Source organism: Microcaecilia unicolor, chromosome 6 (assembly GCF_901765095.1).
Source record: "Microcaecilia unicolor chromosome 6, aMicUni1.1, whole genome shotgun sequence".
Taxonomy (NCBI): Eukaryota; Metazoa; Chordata; class Amphibia; order Gymnophiona; family Siphonopidae; genus Microcaecilia; species Microcaecilia unicolor.
In genome coordinates, this window is record NC_044036.1 from 190,217,073 (window position 1) to 190,234,107 (window position 17,035).

At 47.9% G+C, this 17,035-nt stretch overlaps 1 protein-coding gene across 3 annotated transcripts in view; it reads right to left on the bottom strand.

The window, feature by feature from the left end:
• Positions 1 to 11,584: 11,584 nt before the first annotated feature.
• FANCD2 (FA complementation group D2) overlaps positions 11,585 to 17,035 on the bottom strand; it is a 763,224-nt gene continuing 757,773 nt past the window's right edge. For all 3 annotated transcript variants that reach the window (XM_030205444.1, XM_030205445.1, XM_030205443.1), the window contains one exon: positions 11,585 to 12,635. In XM_030205444.1, the coding sequence (XP_030061304.1) occupies positions 12,561 to 12,635 (75 nt within the window). In that variant the 3' untranslated portion in view covers positions 11,585 to 12,560. The remainder of the gene's footprint in view (positions 12,636 to 17,035) is intronic.

The window sequence follows — 17,035 nt, forward strand, 5'->3', positions numbered from 1 at the left end:
AACAAATCGGAGAAAATTTTTCTTCACCCAACGTGTAATTAAACTCTGGAATTCGTTGCCGGAGAAAGTGGTGAAGGCGGTTAGCTTAGCAGAGTTTAAAAAGGGGTTGGACGGTTTCCTAAAGGACAAGTCCATAAACCGCTACTAAACGGACTTGGAAAACTCCAAAATTCCAGGAATAACATGTATAGAATGTTTGTACGTTTGGGAAGCTTGCCAGGTGCCCTTGGCCTGGATTGGCCGCTGTCGTGGACAGGATGCTGGGCTCGATGGACCCTTGGTCTTTTCCCAGTATGGCATTACTTATGTACTTATGTACAGAACTATAAGCCAATCTCACTTCTTAATACAGACTATAAAATCTACGCAAAGCTTCTTTGTTGTAGGCTTTAAAAGGTCATTGACTGACTTATACACCGTGACCAGGCTGGTTTCATTAAATGTAGATATGGCGCTGATAATTCTAGGCTGCTCTGTCATGTTATTCACTATGCCCGATCTCACTCCTGCCCTGTATTCTCTGCCTCCCTAGACGCTGAAAAAGCTTTTGACCGGGTTGAATGGAAGTACTTATTTACAGTCCTCCGACAGTTTGGATTTCTTGACTCTTTTGTTCGCATGTTGCAGCTGTTATTACCTTCAGCACGAATAATTGCCAATGGTGAATTTTCTAACCCATTTGTTCTGCACCGAGGCACCAGGCAAGGCTGCCCTATTTCTCCGCTACTGTTGAACCTGGCCCTTGAGCCCCTCTTAGTGGCTATTCGTCAGTCTAAGGACATTACTGGTATCACTCTAGGTAATGAGTTAAAACTCTCAGCATATGCTGACGATGTTCTGCTATACCTCACTAACCCGCAATCATCTATGCAGGCCCTTATTAGCTTAATATCTCGCTTTTCACTTATTTTGGGCTACAAAATAAATTGGGACAAAACTGAACTGATGCCCTTGAATGATATTTGCGTCCCTTTTATTATTCCAGGTACTCCTCTCAAGTGGCTGACAACCTCCCTTAAATATCTTGGAGTATATTTTGACAGAGACCTACTAACCACTATCAAACTCAACTCTGACAGGCTATTTACAAAAATCGAGGCTGCTGCATCAATGTGGTCTCCATTAAATCTTAGTTGGTGGGGGCGATTGGATACCATCAAGATGATGTTGGTGCCCAAGATCACATACATTTTGAGTATGATCCCTCTCCTTCTACAAGTGGCTTGAAAAGTTGCTGTCCAATTTCCTATGGAACTCTAAAGCTCCCAGAATCACCTTACGTAAACTGAAAATGCCTAAACTACAGGGCGGTGTTAAATTCCCTGATCTCCTGTTATATCACAGAGCTTTTGTTTTGTGTCAGGGGCTGGAATGGATTGCCCCTTCGAACGCAACCTCATCGCATACACACCTAATTGGCATGCGTCTTCCTCATGCGCTTGTCTCCAACCCAATTAATAGTACTACCCATAAGCTATTGTCTTCCTTTGACAACTCTTTACATACCCCGTGGTCTGCAATCTCGCTTATGCCCATTTGGAACAATCCTAGGTTTAAAATAGGCAAGAAATAGGTTTCTTGGACTCATTGGCAACGCATAGGAATATGGGCCCTTAAAGACTTTTTTGATCTAACTAGCCATTCGTGGAAGTCCTTCTCGGATATGAAAGAGGAATTTCCATTAGCAGACTACCAATTTTATCAATGGTTGCAGTTTAGTTCCATGCTTAAAAAGAGTAATCTTCAAATTCAACATATGCCGCAAACACCTGAAATTGTCACCATTCATCTTTGGCTTCAGCATATGGGTCATGTTGCTTCTCATATTTACAAGCTTATGCTCACAAGCTCCCTCACTAGATGCACAGGCCTGCGTAAATGCTGGGAAGAAGATATTCAGCAGTCTATCTCAGATGCCTTATGGGAGCGGACTTGGAGATCCTTGTTCAAATGCTCAAAATCTTCATCGACATGTGATGCATGTGGGAAAAAAGAACCCGAATTATAGCTACGTCATGCAAGGTTCCACGTTAGGAGTTACGGACCGAGAAAGGGATCTGGGTGTCGTCGTCGATAATACACTGAAACCTTCTGCTAAGTGCTGCTGTGGCTCGGAAAGCGAATAGAATGTTGGGTATTATTAAGAAAGGTATGAAAAACAGGTGTGAGGATGTTATAATGCTGTTATATCGCTCCATGGTGCGACCGCACCTTGAGTATTGTGTTCAATTCTGGTCGCCGCATCTCAAGAAAGATATAGTGGAATTGGAAAAGGTGCAGAGAAGGGCGACTAAAATGATAGCGGGGATGGGACGACTTCCCTTTGAAGAAAGACTAAGGAGGCTAGGGCTTTTCAGCTTGGAGAAGAGACGGCTGAGGGGAGACATGATAGAGGTATATAAAATAATGAGTGGAGTGGAACAGGTGGATGTGAAGCGTCTGTTCACGCTTTCCAAAAATATTAGGACTAGGGGGCATGCGATGAAACTACAGTGTAGTAAATTTAAAACAAATCGGAGAAAATTTTTCTTCAACCAACGCGTAATTAAACTCTGGAATTCGTTGCCGGAGAACGTGGTGACGGCGGTTAGCTTGGCAGAGTTTAAAAAGGGGTTAGACGGTTTCCTAAAGGACAAGTCCATAAACCACTACTAAATGGACTTGGGAAAAATCCACAATTCTGGGAAAGCGAATGATACATACCTGTAGCAGGTGTTCTCCGAGGACAGCAGGCTGATTGTTCTCACGACTGGGTTGACGTCCACGGCAGCCCCTCAAACTGGAGTAAAAATCTCGCGGGAGGTCCCGCACGCAGGGCACACCCACCGCGCATGTGCGGCCGTCTTCCCGCCCGTACGCGACCGTTCCCGCTCAGTTGAATGACAAGCAAAGAATTGAGGAAAAAACGCAATTCCAAAGGGGAGGAGGGAGGGTAGGTGGAATCCTTTCTAGAGGCAAGCAAGACACGGGAGACTCCCTCAGACAGACCCAATGAAGCAAAATCTACGCCCTCAACATCCAGGCAATGAGAGCCAGAGACTGAAGGTTGGGGTGCAGAAGCACTCCGTCGTTCTGCGAAATGAGAGTCGGAAAACACTCCAATCTCCACGGTTCTTCGGAGGACAACTCCAGAAGAAGAGGGAACCAGATCTGACGGGGCCAAAAGGGCGCGATCAGAATCATGGTGCCGCGGTCTTGCTTGAGCTTCAGTAAGGTCTTCCCCACCAAAGATATGGGAGGATAAGCGTACAGGAGGCCCGTCCCCCAATGGAGGAGGAAGGCATCCGACGCCAGTCTGCCGTGTGCCCGAAGTCTGGAACAGAACTGAGGCAGCTTGTGATTGGTCTGGGAGGCGAAAAGGTCCACCGAGGGAGTGCCCCACTCTCAGAAGATCTTGCGTACCACTCTGGAATGGAGCGACCACTCGTGCGGTTGCATGAATCTGCTCAGCCTGTCGGCCAGACTGTTGTTTACGCCTGCCAGGTATGTGGCTTGGAGAAGCATGCCATACTGGCGTGCCCAACGCCACATCCTGACGGCTTCCTGACACAGAGGGCGAGATCCGGTGCCCCCCTGCTTGTTGATGTAATACATTGCAACCTGATTGTCTGTCTGAATTTGGATAATTTGGTAGGACAGCCGATCCCTGAAGGCCTTCAGTGCGTTCCAGACCGCTCGGAGCTCCAGGAGGTTGATCTGAAGATCTTGTTCCTGGGGGGACCACACCCCCTGGGTGTGGAACCCATCGACATGAGCTCCCCACCCCAGGCGAGATGCATCCTTCGTCAGCACTTTTGTGGGCTGAGGAATTTGGAATTGGCGCCCCAGGGTCAAATTGATCCGAATTGTCCACCAGCGCAGCGAATTGTGGCAACTGATGGACAGGCGGATGACATCTTCTAGATTCCCGGTGGCTTGGCACCACTGGGAAGCTAGGGTCCATTGAGCTGATCTCATGTGAAGATGAGCCAAGGGAGTCACATGGACTGTAGAGGCCATATGGCCCAGGAGTCTCAACATCTGCCGAACTGTGATCTGCTGAGACGCTCTGGTCTGGGAAGCGAGGGACAGAAGATTCTGAGCTCTCGCCTCGGGAAGATAGGCCTGAGCCGTCTGTGAATTCAGCTCCTATGAATTCCAGAGATTGGACTGGCTGGAGATGGGACTTCGGGTAATGTATCACAAACCCCAGCAGCTCTAGAAGTTGAATAGTGCACTGCATGGCCCGAAGAGCTCCTGCCTCTGAGGTGCTCTTCACCAGCCAATTGTCGAGATACGGGAACACGTGCACCCCCAGCTTGCGTAGGTACGCAGCAACCACCACGAGACACTTCGTGAACACCTGTGGTGCAGAGGCGAGCCCAAAGGGCAGCACACAATACTGAAAGTGACATGTCCCCAGACGGAATCAGAGATACTGTCTGTGAGCTGGCAGTATCGGGATGTGAGTATAACCATCCTTTAAATACAGGGAACATAGCCAATCGTCTTTCTGAATCATGGGTAGAAAGGTGCCCAAGGAAAGCATCCTGAACTTTTCCCGCACCAGATACTTGTTCAGGCCTCTCAGGTCTAGGATGGGGCGCATCCCCCCTGTTTCCTTCTCCACAAGGAAGTACCTGGAATAGAATCCCTGCCCTTCCTGCCCGTGTGGCACGGGCTTGACCGCACTGGCGCTGAGAAGGGCGGAGAGTTCCTCTGCAAGTACCTGCTTGTGATGGGAGCTGAAGGATTGAACTCCCGGTGGACAATTTGGTGGGGTGGAGACCAAATTCAGGATGTATCCGCACCGCACTATTTGGAGAACCCACTGGTCAGAGGTTATGAGAGGCCACCTTTGGTGAAAAACTTTCAACCTCCCCCCGACCGGCAGGCGGTCTGTCACGGCTACTTTGATGGCGGCTATGTTCCCATGGATCCAGTCAAAAGCTTGTCCCCTGCTTTTGCTGTGGAGGCGCAGGGGGCTGCTTAGGCGCACACTGTTGACGGGAACGAGCGCGCTGGGACTGTCCCTGTGCCTGAGGAGGCCTTCAGGCCGGCTGGGTGTACCTACGCTTGCTGTAGGCGTAGGGTGCAGCCTGCCGGGCCCGGTAAAACGTCCACCTGCGGAGGTGGATGCTGAAGGCACCCGGTGGGAGCGGTTTCCCTCTGGTGTAGTTGGTCCACCAACTGCTCGACCTTCTCGCCAAAAATGTTATCCCCCCGGCAAGGGACATCCGCCAGCCGCTGCTGGGTGCGGTTGTCCAGGTCAGAGGCACGCAGCCAGGAGAGTCTGCGCATCACTATACCTTGGGCCGCAGCTCTGGATGCCACATCACAGGTGTCATAGATACCCCTGGACAGGAATTTTCTGCACGCCTTCAGCTGCCTGACCACCTCCTGAAAGGGCCTGGACTGCTCCGGGGGGAGCTTGTCAACCAGGTCCGCCAGTTGCCGCACATTGTTCCGCATGTGGATGCTCGTGTAGAGCTGGTATGATTGTATTCTGGTCACGAGCATGGAAGAATGGTAGGCCTTCCTCCCAAACGAGTCCAGAGTGCGAGACTCCCGCCCAGGGGGCGCCGAGGCGGTATCCCTCGAACTCCGTGCTCTCTTGAGAGCACAGTCCACGACCGCTGAGTCATGAGGCAGTTGAGGCTGCATCAACTCCGGGTCTGAGTGGATTCTGTATTGGGACTCTGCTTTCTTGGGAATGGTGGGATTAGATAATGGCTTCAACCAGTTCCGAAGCAGTGTCTCTTTGAGGACATTGTGCAACGGTACCATGGAAGACTCTCTAGGTGGTGATGGATAGTAGAGGACTTCGAGCATCTCCGCCCTCGGCTCATCCACAGTAACCACTGGGAAGGGAATGCTGATAGACATGCCCAAACAAAAGAGGCGGAGAGGCTCTCAGGGGGCGAAAGCTTCCTCTCCGGTGAAGGTGTGGGGTCAGAGGGAAGGCCCACAGACTCCTCGGAGGAGAAATATCTGGGGTCCTCCTCCTCCCCCCACGAGGCCTCCTCCTCGGTGTCGGACATGAGCTCTCTCAGCTCAGACCGCAACTGGGCCCGTCTCGACTGCGAGGAACCACGTCCTCGAAGCTCCCTCCATCGACGTGGATTCCACCTGAGTGGCGATCGACACAGGTGCCGCAAGCGGTGCTGGCGTCGAAGACCTCATCACCGGACCGGAGCCCACCAGCGCCTCCATTAACGGCACCGGTGCCGGCAAGGCCTGGTGCATCAGCCCTTCCAGGATCCCCAGAAGGATGGCTCGGAGGCACTCGCCTAGGCCCGCTGTCGGGATAGGCAGGGGGGCCGGTGCGGGCGTCGGTGCTGGAAGCTGCCCGGGTCCAGGAGATGGTACCGAAGTACCTGACAACCTGCGCATCGACGACACTTCGACAGAGGGGGAGTGCTCCTACTGGCGCTGCCGCTTCCTGGGGGGGTCGAGTCTTCTCTCGACGTCCCGGAGCTGCCAGTCCCATGCGCTGTGGGCGACTGATGACGGTGTTTCTTGGCAGCTTTCTTCCGATGTCCGTCATCGGCGCTCCGCGGCTTAGACGAGGAGGAGGTGGAGTCTCCACGGCCTCTAGGGATCGGATCCGACAGGGTTCAGTCCCGATGGCCCTGAGCAGCGGGAGTGGCCAGGGCGGACTGCCCACGCGACCGCTCACTGCCGCCGTTGGCAGGTCGGGCCAAGGGAACCTGTGCTCCTGGGGTCGATGCCATAGTCGGCGCCGAAGACGTCGACATCAGTACTGGTACTGAAGACCCGGCCGTCGACACCGATGCCATTGACGGGCCGGCGCAAGTTCCAAAAAGACGGTCCCAAAGAACTTGCCTCGCCACCTGCATCCGCTTCCGCAAGCCGAGACACAAGGTGCACGCCTTGGAATTATGTTCCGGGCCGAGGCACTGGAGGCACCAAGCGTGAGGATCGGTCTGCGAGATCTGCCGGCCACACCGACCACACTTTTTGAATCCGCTCGGGACCTTCGAGGACATCGACGGAAAAATCGCGTCGGCGAGATCAAAATTGTCGATGGTGGCGGTGAAAAGCACACCAGAAAAAGAAAGAAAGAAACGGCTGAGGCGACCCCACGACTAAACTCGACGAGAGGAAGGAAAAACAAACTTTAAAAAAAAAAATAAACGGGCGCGACGCACAAGAAAAAAGAAAAGTAAAAGCGCAGATTAGGCCGCAAACCGGTTTTCCGGGGCTGACACGGAGAGGGACGAAGATGCGTCTCTCTCCAGCACGGAAAGCAAAAAACTGAGCGGGAACGGTCGCGCACGGGCGGGAAGACGGCTGCGCATGCGCGGTGGGCGTGCCCTGCATGCGGGACCTCCGCAAGATTTTTACTCCGGTTTGAGGGGCTGCCGTGGACGTCAACCCAGTTGTGAGAACAAGCAGCCTGCTTGTCCTCGGAGAATAACATGTATAGAATGTTTGTATGTTTGGGAAGCTTGCCAGGTGCCCTTGGCCTGGATTGGCCGCTGTCGTGGACAGGATGCTGGGCTCGATGGACCCTTGGTCTTTTCCCAGTATGGCATTACTTATGTACTTAATGACAATTCAATCTCTATTCTTCTTCATGCACAGGGCAATGTGGACGCCTCTTAAACTGCATGCGACTGACCCCGCAACTTCCAGTCTCTGCTGGTCTTGCCAGTCTCAGCCTGGCAACCTTAAACATCTTACTTTTGAATGCGCATGTATTTAATACTACTGGAAAGACATTTGGTCGCTATTGGTAAATGTTTTCCACCTTCCAAGCACAATGTGATACTTAAAGACCAATGCTTCCAGAATAGTTTAAAGCCTAATGAATGCGCAATTCTTAACACTATGCTTTCTTTGGCTTTGAAGGTAATCTTTTTGCACTGGAAGTCATTGGCTCAAGTCACATACCAAGAATGGTGGAATCTCTTGCTCCACGCTTAGAAATACGAAACGTACCTCGCAAAAAAATCATTTAAGTTTGCCCTACATGAAGAGAAATGGTCTCCTATTGTATCTTACTTCAATAATTCCTAATGTAAATTGCTGTGCTAAATGTCATTAGCTATTGTTGCTTAAGTGCCTATGGCGTTTGCATGCAATGTACTTTCCTTTTTTTTTCTTTTTCTTTCCTCTTTTCACTTTTACCATTTTCTGTTGTTGCCTCTTGTTATTATCTACTTATTGTTTCCTGATTGTATTGTATTGAAAAACAATAAAAATATTAAACCATAAAAAAAACAAAACCCAACAACAGTTTTCCCACCAATATAAAATTAGAATTTAAAAAAACAAACAAACAAAATAAAACGTTCCTAAAGAAATAAATCAGGCACAGCACAAACCTACTCGGCTGGAGAGCCTACAAATCAAAGATCAGCCTTGGGGATGGGTGGAAGATGAGGTGGGAGGGAAGGAATTAAACACTAACTAGAGGCTTCCCTCAGCTGGTATCTGTGCTGATGTTGTGCCAAGCTCTAAAATGCAACCTAAAATATAAAACTACATTCCAACACTCTATATGAAACTCTAACACAGTAGGCTACACTATTGAAATATAGAAAATCTCAAGAACAGGAACACGGGGAGGAATACCGGATGAAATTGAAAGAAGCCAAGAGAGAGGTACGTCTGGCGAAGACGCAAGCGGAAGAACAAATGGCTAGAAATGTAAGAAGGGGAGACAAAAACTTCTTCAGGTATATTAGTGAAAGGAGAAAGACTAAAAACGGAATTGTGAGACTAAAAGATACAACAAAACGCTATGTAGAAAATGATGAAGAAAAAGCCAATTTGCTAAATAGATACTTTTGCTCTGTTTTCACAGAAGAAAATCCTGGAGAAAGACCGCTAGGGACTGGCAAAAGTACACCTGAGAATGGAGCGGATAGAGCACCGTTCACGGAAGAGTGTGTTTATCAACAACTTGGACAGCTAAAGGTGGACAAAGCCATGGGACCGGACGGGATCCACCCCAGGATATTGAGGGAGCTCAGAGAGGTTCTGGCGGGTCCTCTTAAAGATTTGTTTAATAAATCCTTGGAGACGGGAGAGGTTCCGAGGGACTGGAGAACGGCGGAGGTGGTCCCTCTTCAAAAAAGTGGTGATAGGGAAGAGGCTGGAAACTACAGGCCGGTAAGCCTCACTTCGGTTATTGGTAAAGTAATGGAAGCGATGCTGAAGGAAAGGATAGTGGATTTCCTGGAAGAAATAAGTTGCAAGATCCGAGACAACATGGTTTCACCAAAGGGAAATCGTGCCAAACGAATCTCATTGAATTCTTTGACTGGGTGACGGGAGAATTAAATCAAGGACGTGCTATGGACGTAATCTATTTAGATTTCAGCAAAGCTTTCGACACGGTTCCCCACAGGAGGCTCTTGAATAAACTAGATGGGCTGAAGATAGGACCCGAAATGGTGAACTGGATCAGGAACTGGTTGATGGGCAGACGCCAGTGGGTGGTGGTGAATGGAATTTGCTCGGAGGAGGGAAAGGTGAGTAGTGGAGTGCCTCAGGGATCGGTGCTGGGGCCGATTCTGTTCAATATATTTGTGAGTGACATTGCCGAAGGGTTACGAGGTAAAGTTTGCCTTTTTGCGGATGACACCAAGATTTGCAACAGAGTGGACACCCCGGAGGGAGTGGAAAACATGAAAAAAGATCTGAAGAAGCTAGAAGAATGGTCTAACGTTTGGCAATTAAAATTCAATGCGAAGAAATGCAAAGTGATGCACTTAGGGAGTAGAAATCCAAGGGAGACGTATGTGTTAGGCGGGGAGAGTCTGATTGGCACGGACGGGGAGAGGGATCTTGGGGTGATAGTATCCGAGGACCTGAAGGCAACGAAACAGTGTGACAAGGCGGTGGCCATAGCTAGAAGATTGCTAGGCTGTATAGGGAGAGGTGTGACCAGCAGAAGAAGGGAGGTTTTAATGCCCCTGTATAAGACGTTGGTGAGGCCCCACCTGGAGTACTGTGTTCAGTTTTGGAGGCCGTACCTTGCGAAGGATGTCAAAAAAATGGAAGCGGTGCAAAGAAAAGCTACGAGGATGGTATGGGATTTGCATTCCAAAACGTATGAAGAGAGACTTGCTGACCTGAACATGTATACCCTGGAGGAAAGGAGGAACAGGGGTGATATGATACAGACGTTCAAATATTTGAAAGGTATTAATCCGCAAACAAATCTTTTCCGGAGATGGGAAGGCGGTAGAACGAGAGGACATGAAATGAGATTGAAGGGGGGCAGACTCAGGAAAGATGTCAGGAAGTATTTTTTCATGGAGAGGGTGGTGGATGCTTGGAATGCCCTCCCGCGGGAGGTGGTGGCGATGAAAACGGTAACGGAATTCAAACATGCATGGGATGTGCATAAAGGAATCCTGTGCAGAAGGAATGGATCCTTAGAAGCTTAGCTACAATTGGGTGGCAGAGCAGGTGGGGGGAAGAGGGGTTGGTGGTTGGGAGGCGAGGATAGGGGAGGGCAGACTTATACGGTCTGTGCCAGAGCCGGTGATGGAAGGCGGGACAGGTGGTTGGGAGGCAGGAAAAACTGCTGGGCAGACTTATACGGTCTGTGCCCTGAGAAAGACAGGTACAAATCAAGGTAAGGTATACACATGAGTTTATCTTGGGCAGACTGGATGGACCGTGCAGGTCTTTTTCTGCCGTCATCTACTATGTTACTATGTCTAAACTGACTCTGCTAACTAAGTGGCGTTATTTAATAAAAAGAGACAATTAAATTACCTATTCAACCTCAAGTTTACCTTTTCTCAAGTTTGAATGCAATTTTCAACAGGTAAGATACACCAGTGAAGTTTCCCTCCCCTCAGCAGGTCCTCTCTCAGCACCTCTTCAGGAAAGCTCCTGCAGCAGTGGTGGTATTCAAATAAACTAATCAAGTTTATTGTTTTGGATTCCTTATCAGTGTTTTCATTAAATATAACAACTATTTTCCCATTTGGTTTCAATAATCTTAATAAACTATGCAGACAGATATACTCTTAGACAAAATCTTTAGACACATCTTAGTGCATATTATTTTAAAGTGACTATCTTTTGCACTGAAGTACTATTTCACAGTGAATCAGTATATATGCAACTTTATGACCATACATCATTTATTCCAGGCTGTTTTGGTCTTACCCTGTTTGGGACTGATGTGTTATTTAACATTATAGAGGAACTAAGTGTAACGAGCAAATGATTTGCTATTTATGTAGCAATGTATATACTTTTTTTTTCTTTTATGGACACTTACAGTTTTCCACTGATCCTTCTCGAAACCTGGCACACAGAGTGGAGATGGCCGGGGAATAATGTTGTCATTGGAGCCACATTCAGGTTATAAATTTTACTGTTGCCCCGACACGGCTGTGTTTCGTTAAGTGCCTGCATCAGGGGTCCTTGATTTTCACTGTGAGAAAACTCAATATATATGCCTTGTGGCGCTATAGAAATGATAAGTAGATAGATATTCACAAACCTTAAACTCTCATATAATCAGTTGATCTAAAAATGATACTGATACACCTTTCAAAATTGTATTGAAACAAAGTTTTCACAAGCTTATGTGCTCATGATAGCTGAGTGCGGCTTTTTACTGTTTCTGTTCTTTGCAGAACATTTTATTCTTCTCTTGTTTCTCTTCACACACAGTAACAGTTTCAGAGAAAGGTTTACAGTTATAGAGAGTCATGTGAGCAGTAAATGATTTTTGATTGGCTGAGAGAACCCCTGTACACTGAACAGTGCAGCTACAAAATTCAGTTCTAGTGTCTTACATCTATTCATCCAAGTCAAGAAAAGCCCTTTGGGTCAAAAAATGTCAACCCAAATGATCAACTCTCTCAGCATAACAATTTAATTTTCTCTCCACATCCATCTTAGAAAGACAACTACATTATGAAACATGGGTTGATTATATTTACACTGTTTTCAGCTTCAAAGATTTTGGACAACTCAGCAATCTACAATTTAAACTTAACCTAGGTAAACCTTCAGTAGTAACCTGAGCCATCTTGAGATTCTGATTTTGAGAACAACTTCTCTCCTAAATAAAGTTATTGAATAGGATAATCCGGAAGACAGGTGAACAACCACTGTCCTGCAGATGTGCACCAAAACACTGGCAGCCTCATCCCCACCCTATTCTACTCCAAAATAAACAACTCAGAGAAACTCAGATCTGGCATATCATTTATAGTATGAACTTTGTCAAAAGCTCTGTGAGAGTGATGGAAAAAAAGATATTAAAAAAAACAACCCTACATTTTTTAGCTTTATTTTAGCTCTCAATTTTGGCCAATATAAGCACACATTTTTCTCAGTCCTGCTCTAATGTGGATAGCTGGGAGTTGCACAATTGGAGTAAAAACCAGTTTGGTTTAAGAATTAAAAAATGTTGTTTCAAACTCTTCATAGGCCTTTGACTGCAGCAGACCTTGGCTTCCTACACACAGTTGGGAAATCTCTTGCTGCTCTGGTGACTGCTGTTGTATTGCACATTTAACAATCATAGTTTAATTCTGGTGTGTGTCTAGGGTAGACTCTGGAGGATTCTGTTAGTTTTAAGTTGAATCTTCTTCACTCTCTTCATTGTCTTCTCCTGTTTCATTGTCTTCATTATCCTCTCTATCTTCCTGCTGTGAAAAAAAAAAGGTGCAATGAATAATCTTTCACTCTGACCACAATGCCCATGGTTAGTTTCCAGGCACAGAAACAGGGAAATCAGGACCACTAATATAAAATATATACAGCTGCATGTAATCAGCCACAGGAGTGTCAGCCTCAAAGGAAAACAGGACTGGAAAGTAAGGTTACCTGATTTTTGGTTTGGAAATCTGGGACACCTGGGTGGGGCAAGGACTCTTCCAATGCAACTTTCTACCATAGAAATTTATAACCTACTAAATATGAATATTATATTACATTATATCTTAGAAGTACTTTAAGTTCCTGAATGCAAAATACTTAGGGTCAAGTAAGTTACTCACATATGAGTTATCCATCAGACACCAAAAATATCCAACATTTGTCATCTCTGGCTTGGTTTTACTTTTCAGGATCTCTTGCTCTCTCTTTTTATCACTCTCTAGTCTCATTTGCTCTTTTTTGTTTTTCTCTCTGGTGTATCTCTCTTTTTAAATTTCTGGTTCAGTTTTGTCTCTTTCCTTCACCAATGGATATTCTAATATATTTCCTTCTCTATGCATATTTCTATCATTTTCTCTTGATCTCTCTTTTTCCTAGCTTTCCTGCATGGGTGTAGTTTGAAGAGCTGGCTTTTTTTTGGGAATAACCATAATGAATATGTATGAGATATCAAGCCAGCTCTTTCTCCCTTCCTTCCTACTTTCCTCCTTACCCAGCACTCCCTCTTCCTCTCCAGTAGTATTTCCCCACCCCCTTTCCCATACCATACCAGTGTTGACCTTAGAAATGCATAGGCTCTATATGTAGATCCTTCAAGAGGTAGTGTGTCATGATTTAGGCTCTACATCCTTTCTGATGTTTTGGTGCCACCTCAGTAAGGCCAACACACAATCTCTCCACTGCAAAACGCTATACACAAACTTGTGCAAAAACACACTCATAACCTTACTAAACCATAACAGCACGAGCTACAAACCTTATGCTTGAAAAGGCAGGATTGTAATTACACCAGGCTCTAAAACACCAATACACTACCTAGTGTAAAAAAAGCAAAACAAAAAGGGCTGCAAATACTACACACACTAGCAGAATACTGCACCTTGGTCACACATGAAAAACACATGACACAAAAGATATGACATAAGGAACAGTGGCGTAGGAAGGGGGGGGCGGTGGGGCGGTTCGCTCCGGGTGCACGCACTGGGGTGGTGTTGGCTTGCTGGTTCCCTGCTCTTTCTGCCCCGGAACAGGTTACTTCCTGTTCCGGGGCAGAGAAAGCATGGAAACAGCAGAGCCGACACAGCTCCTAGTGACGTGCACTGGGGGCGGATCGACCCTCCCGCCTGCCCCCTGCTGAAAGGTAGGGTGTGTTTCGGGGGGGGAGGGGGTACGCTCTGGAGGGGAGGGGGCGCCGTGCCCTGCACCTGGGGGGGGAGGGCTGCGCAGCCGCAACCCGCCCCGGGTGTCAGGCACCCTCGCTACGGCACTGATAAGGAACTAGAAATAAAAGAATATGAAGGCAAAATACTGAACTGGAAAGTTAACTCAAGAAGTCAGACAGCATGCAGCAATACCAGAAAAATGAAAACTTACATGCAAAATATCAAAGATGCACATTTCAAAAAGCTGACATATTCCAATTAATAAATTCTGAATAAAATACTTTTTTCTGCCTTTGTTGTCTGATCATTTAGTTTTTCTATTCGCTTTGGTCCCAGTGTCTTCTGTTTTATGCAGTGTCTTCTTTCCATTTGATATTTTTTTTCTCACCATGTCCACGATCCTCCTGTGTCCTTATGTGTCCTGTCTACTATCTGTAGCCCTATCCCTATCCTTTCTCCAGTTTCAACATCTGCCCTCAAAGTATTCCAATCCAGCCCTTAAATTCAGCAATTTCCCCTGCATCCATATCCAGCATTTCTCCTCACACCCTCCCCTCCATCCATGTGCATCTACTTCCTCTGTCTTCCCTCCCCTCCATCCATGACCATCATTTCTACTCTCTCGCTTCCACTCCATCCATGTACATCTCCTTCCTCTGTCTTTCCTTGTCGCCATCCTTGTCCAACATTTCTCCTCTCTTCCCTGCCCTTCACTCCAATCATGTCCAGCATTTCTCCTCCCTTCCCTCCCCTCCATCCATGTGCATCTTCCTGACTTCCCTCCCCTCCATCCATCCATGTCCAGCAATTTTCCTCTCTCCCCTGGCCTCCTCTCCATCCATCCATGTCCAGCAATCTCTTCTCTCCCCCTGCCCTCCCCTCCATCCATCCATGTCCAGCAATCTCTTTTCTCTCCCTGCCCTCCCCTTCTCTCCCCTGCTCTCCCCTCCATCCATCCATGTCCAGCAATTCTCCTCTCTCCCCTGCCCTCCCCTCCTCTCCAGTGATCTCTTTTCTCTCTCCCTGCCCTCCCCTTCTCCCCATGTCCAGCGATCTGTTCTCTCCCCCTGCTGTCCCCCTCCTCTCCAGTGATCTGTTCTCTCCCCCTGCCCTCCCCTCCTCTCCAGCGATCTCATTTCTCTCCCCCTGCCCTCCCCTTTCTCTCCATGTCCAGTGATCTGTTCTTTCCCCCTGCCATCCCCTCCTCTCCAGCGATCTCTTCGCTCCCCCTGCCCTCTCCTTCTCTCTATGTCTAGCGATCTCTTCTTTCCCCCTGCCCTCCCCTCCTCTCCAGCAATCAGTTCTCTTCCCCTGCCCTCCTCTCCATGTCCAGGAACGGAGCTGATTCAGGCTGCCGGGGGGGGGGGGGGGGGGGAGAGGAATGGAGCTCAGTCGGGCTGCCAGTCGGGGAGCTGAGTTGGGAGGGAAGGAGACCTGCGCCTATCTGGTAGAGAATAAAAAGGTGCTGGTACGCCATACCGTTGCGTATCGGCACAAAAAAGCACTGCTCAGATCTATTTTGTACTGGACAGCCCAGTACCATATCTTGATGGCCTCCAGACACAGAGGGTAGGATCTTGTACCCCCCTGCTTGATGACGTAATACACTGCATCCTGATTGACTATTTGGACAAACACAATGTGGTTCAGCATCTGATCTCTGAAAGCCTTTAGCATGTTCCAAATTGTCTGGAGCTCTAGGAGGTTGATCTGTAAATCTGTTTCCTGGATTGAGTATGAAGTCCATCTAGATGAACTCTCCACCTTTGGTTGGATACATCCGTTGTCACCACTTACTGGGGCTGAGGAATTTGGAATGGTAGTCCCAAGGTCAAACTGGATCGAATCGTCCACCAAAAGAGAGATTGAGCCAGCTCTGGGGTTACTCGGATGGCATCCGCTAGGTTTCCTCCGAGAAGTTAGGGTCCACTGGGCAAATCTCATATGGAGATGTACCATGGGCGCGACATGTACAGTGGAGGCCATGTGGCCCAACAACTTCAACATCTGGTGAGCTGTGACCCGATGGCTGCTGCAAAACTGAGGAGCAATAGCAACAAGGGTGTCTGCCCATGCCACAGGGAGATAGGCTCGCACTTGAACCATGTCTAGCAGGGCTCCTATGAACTCCAATAGCTGAACTGGTGGTAGATGGGACTTGGGTAGTTGATAATGAACTCTAGTAGCTCCATCACCCGAATAGTTCTCCACTTAGACTCCTGAGCACCCTCCTTGATGTGCTCTTCACCAAACAATCATCCATGTAGGCAAACACATGGACTGCCAGTCTGCATAGCGATGCTGCAACTACTGCAAGACACTAGTGGCTTGGAAGTATCAGGCATCCTTTAAGTCCAGACAGCGTAGCCAATTTTGTGCCTAAATCATGGGGAGAAAGGAGCCTAGAGAAACCTTCCTGAACTTTTTTTTGACCAAGTATTTGTTCAGGGCCCTTAGAGCTAGGATGGAATGCATCCCCTCCATCTTTTTTAGCACATGGAAGTACCTGGAATATAATTCCTTTCCTTCTTCCCCTAGTGGAATGGGTTTCATTGCATGGGCCTTGAGAAAGGAAGAGATATCCTCTACAAGTACTTCCTTGTGTGGAGAGCTCAGGTAACTCACTCTCGGTGGTATTTTTCTCCAATGCAGGGCATAACTGAGATAGATTATTTATAGAAAGCACCAGTTGGAGGTTACAAGGGGCTACCTCTCTTGGAAAAAACTCAGCCTCCCTCTTACCAACTATGCTCTCTTGCAGCCAGTGAAATGCTTGTCACCTGCCTTGACTGGGGAGCCGGATGGGCCTTTTGCAAATGTGATTGACAAGAATGAGCGCATTGGGGCTGAACAGGTTGAGTGTGGCGAGAAGACATGCACCTATGCCTTTGAGAGTAGTAGAGACCTCACTTTAAATTGCCAGAAATCCTCCTAGAGGAGGAGGGTGCAGAAGGTGCTACCTGGGACAGGGTATCGATGGTATCAGTAAGCTTTTTGATCAGGTTAGC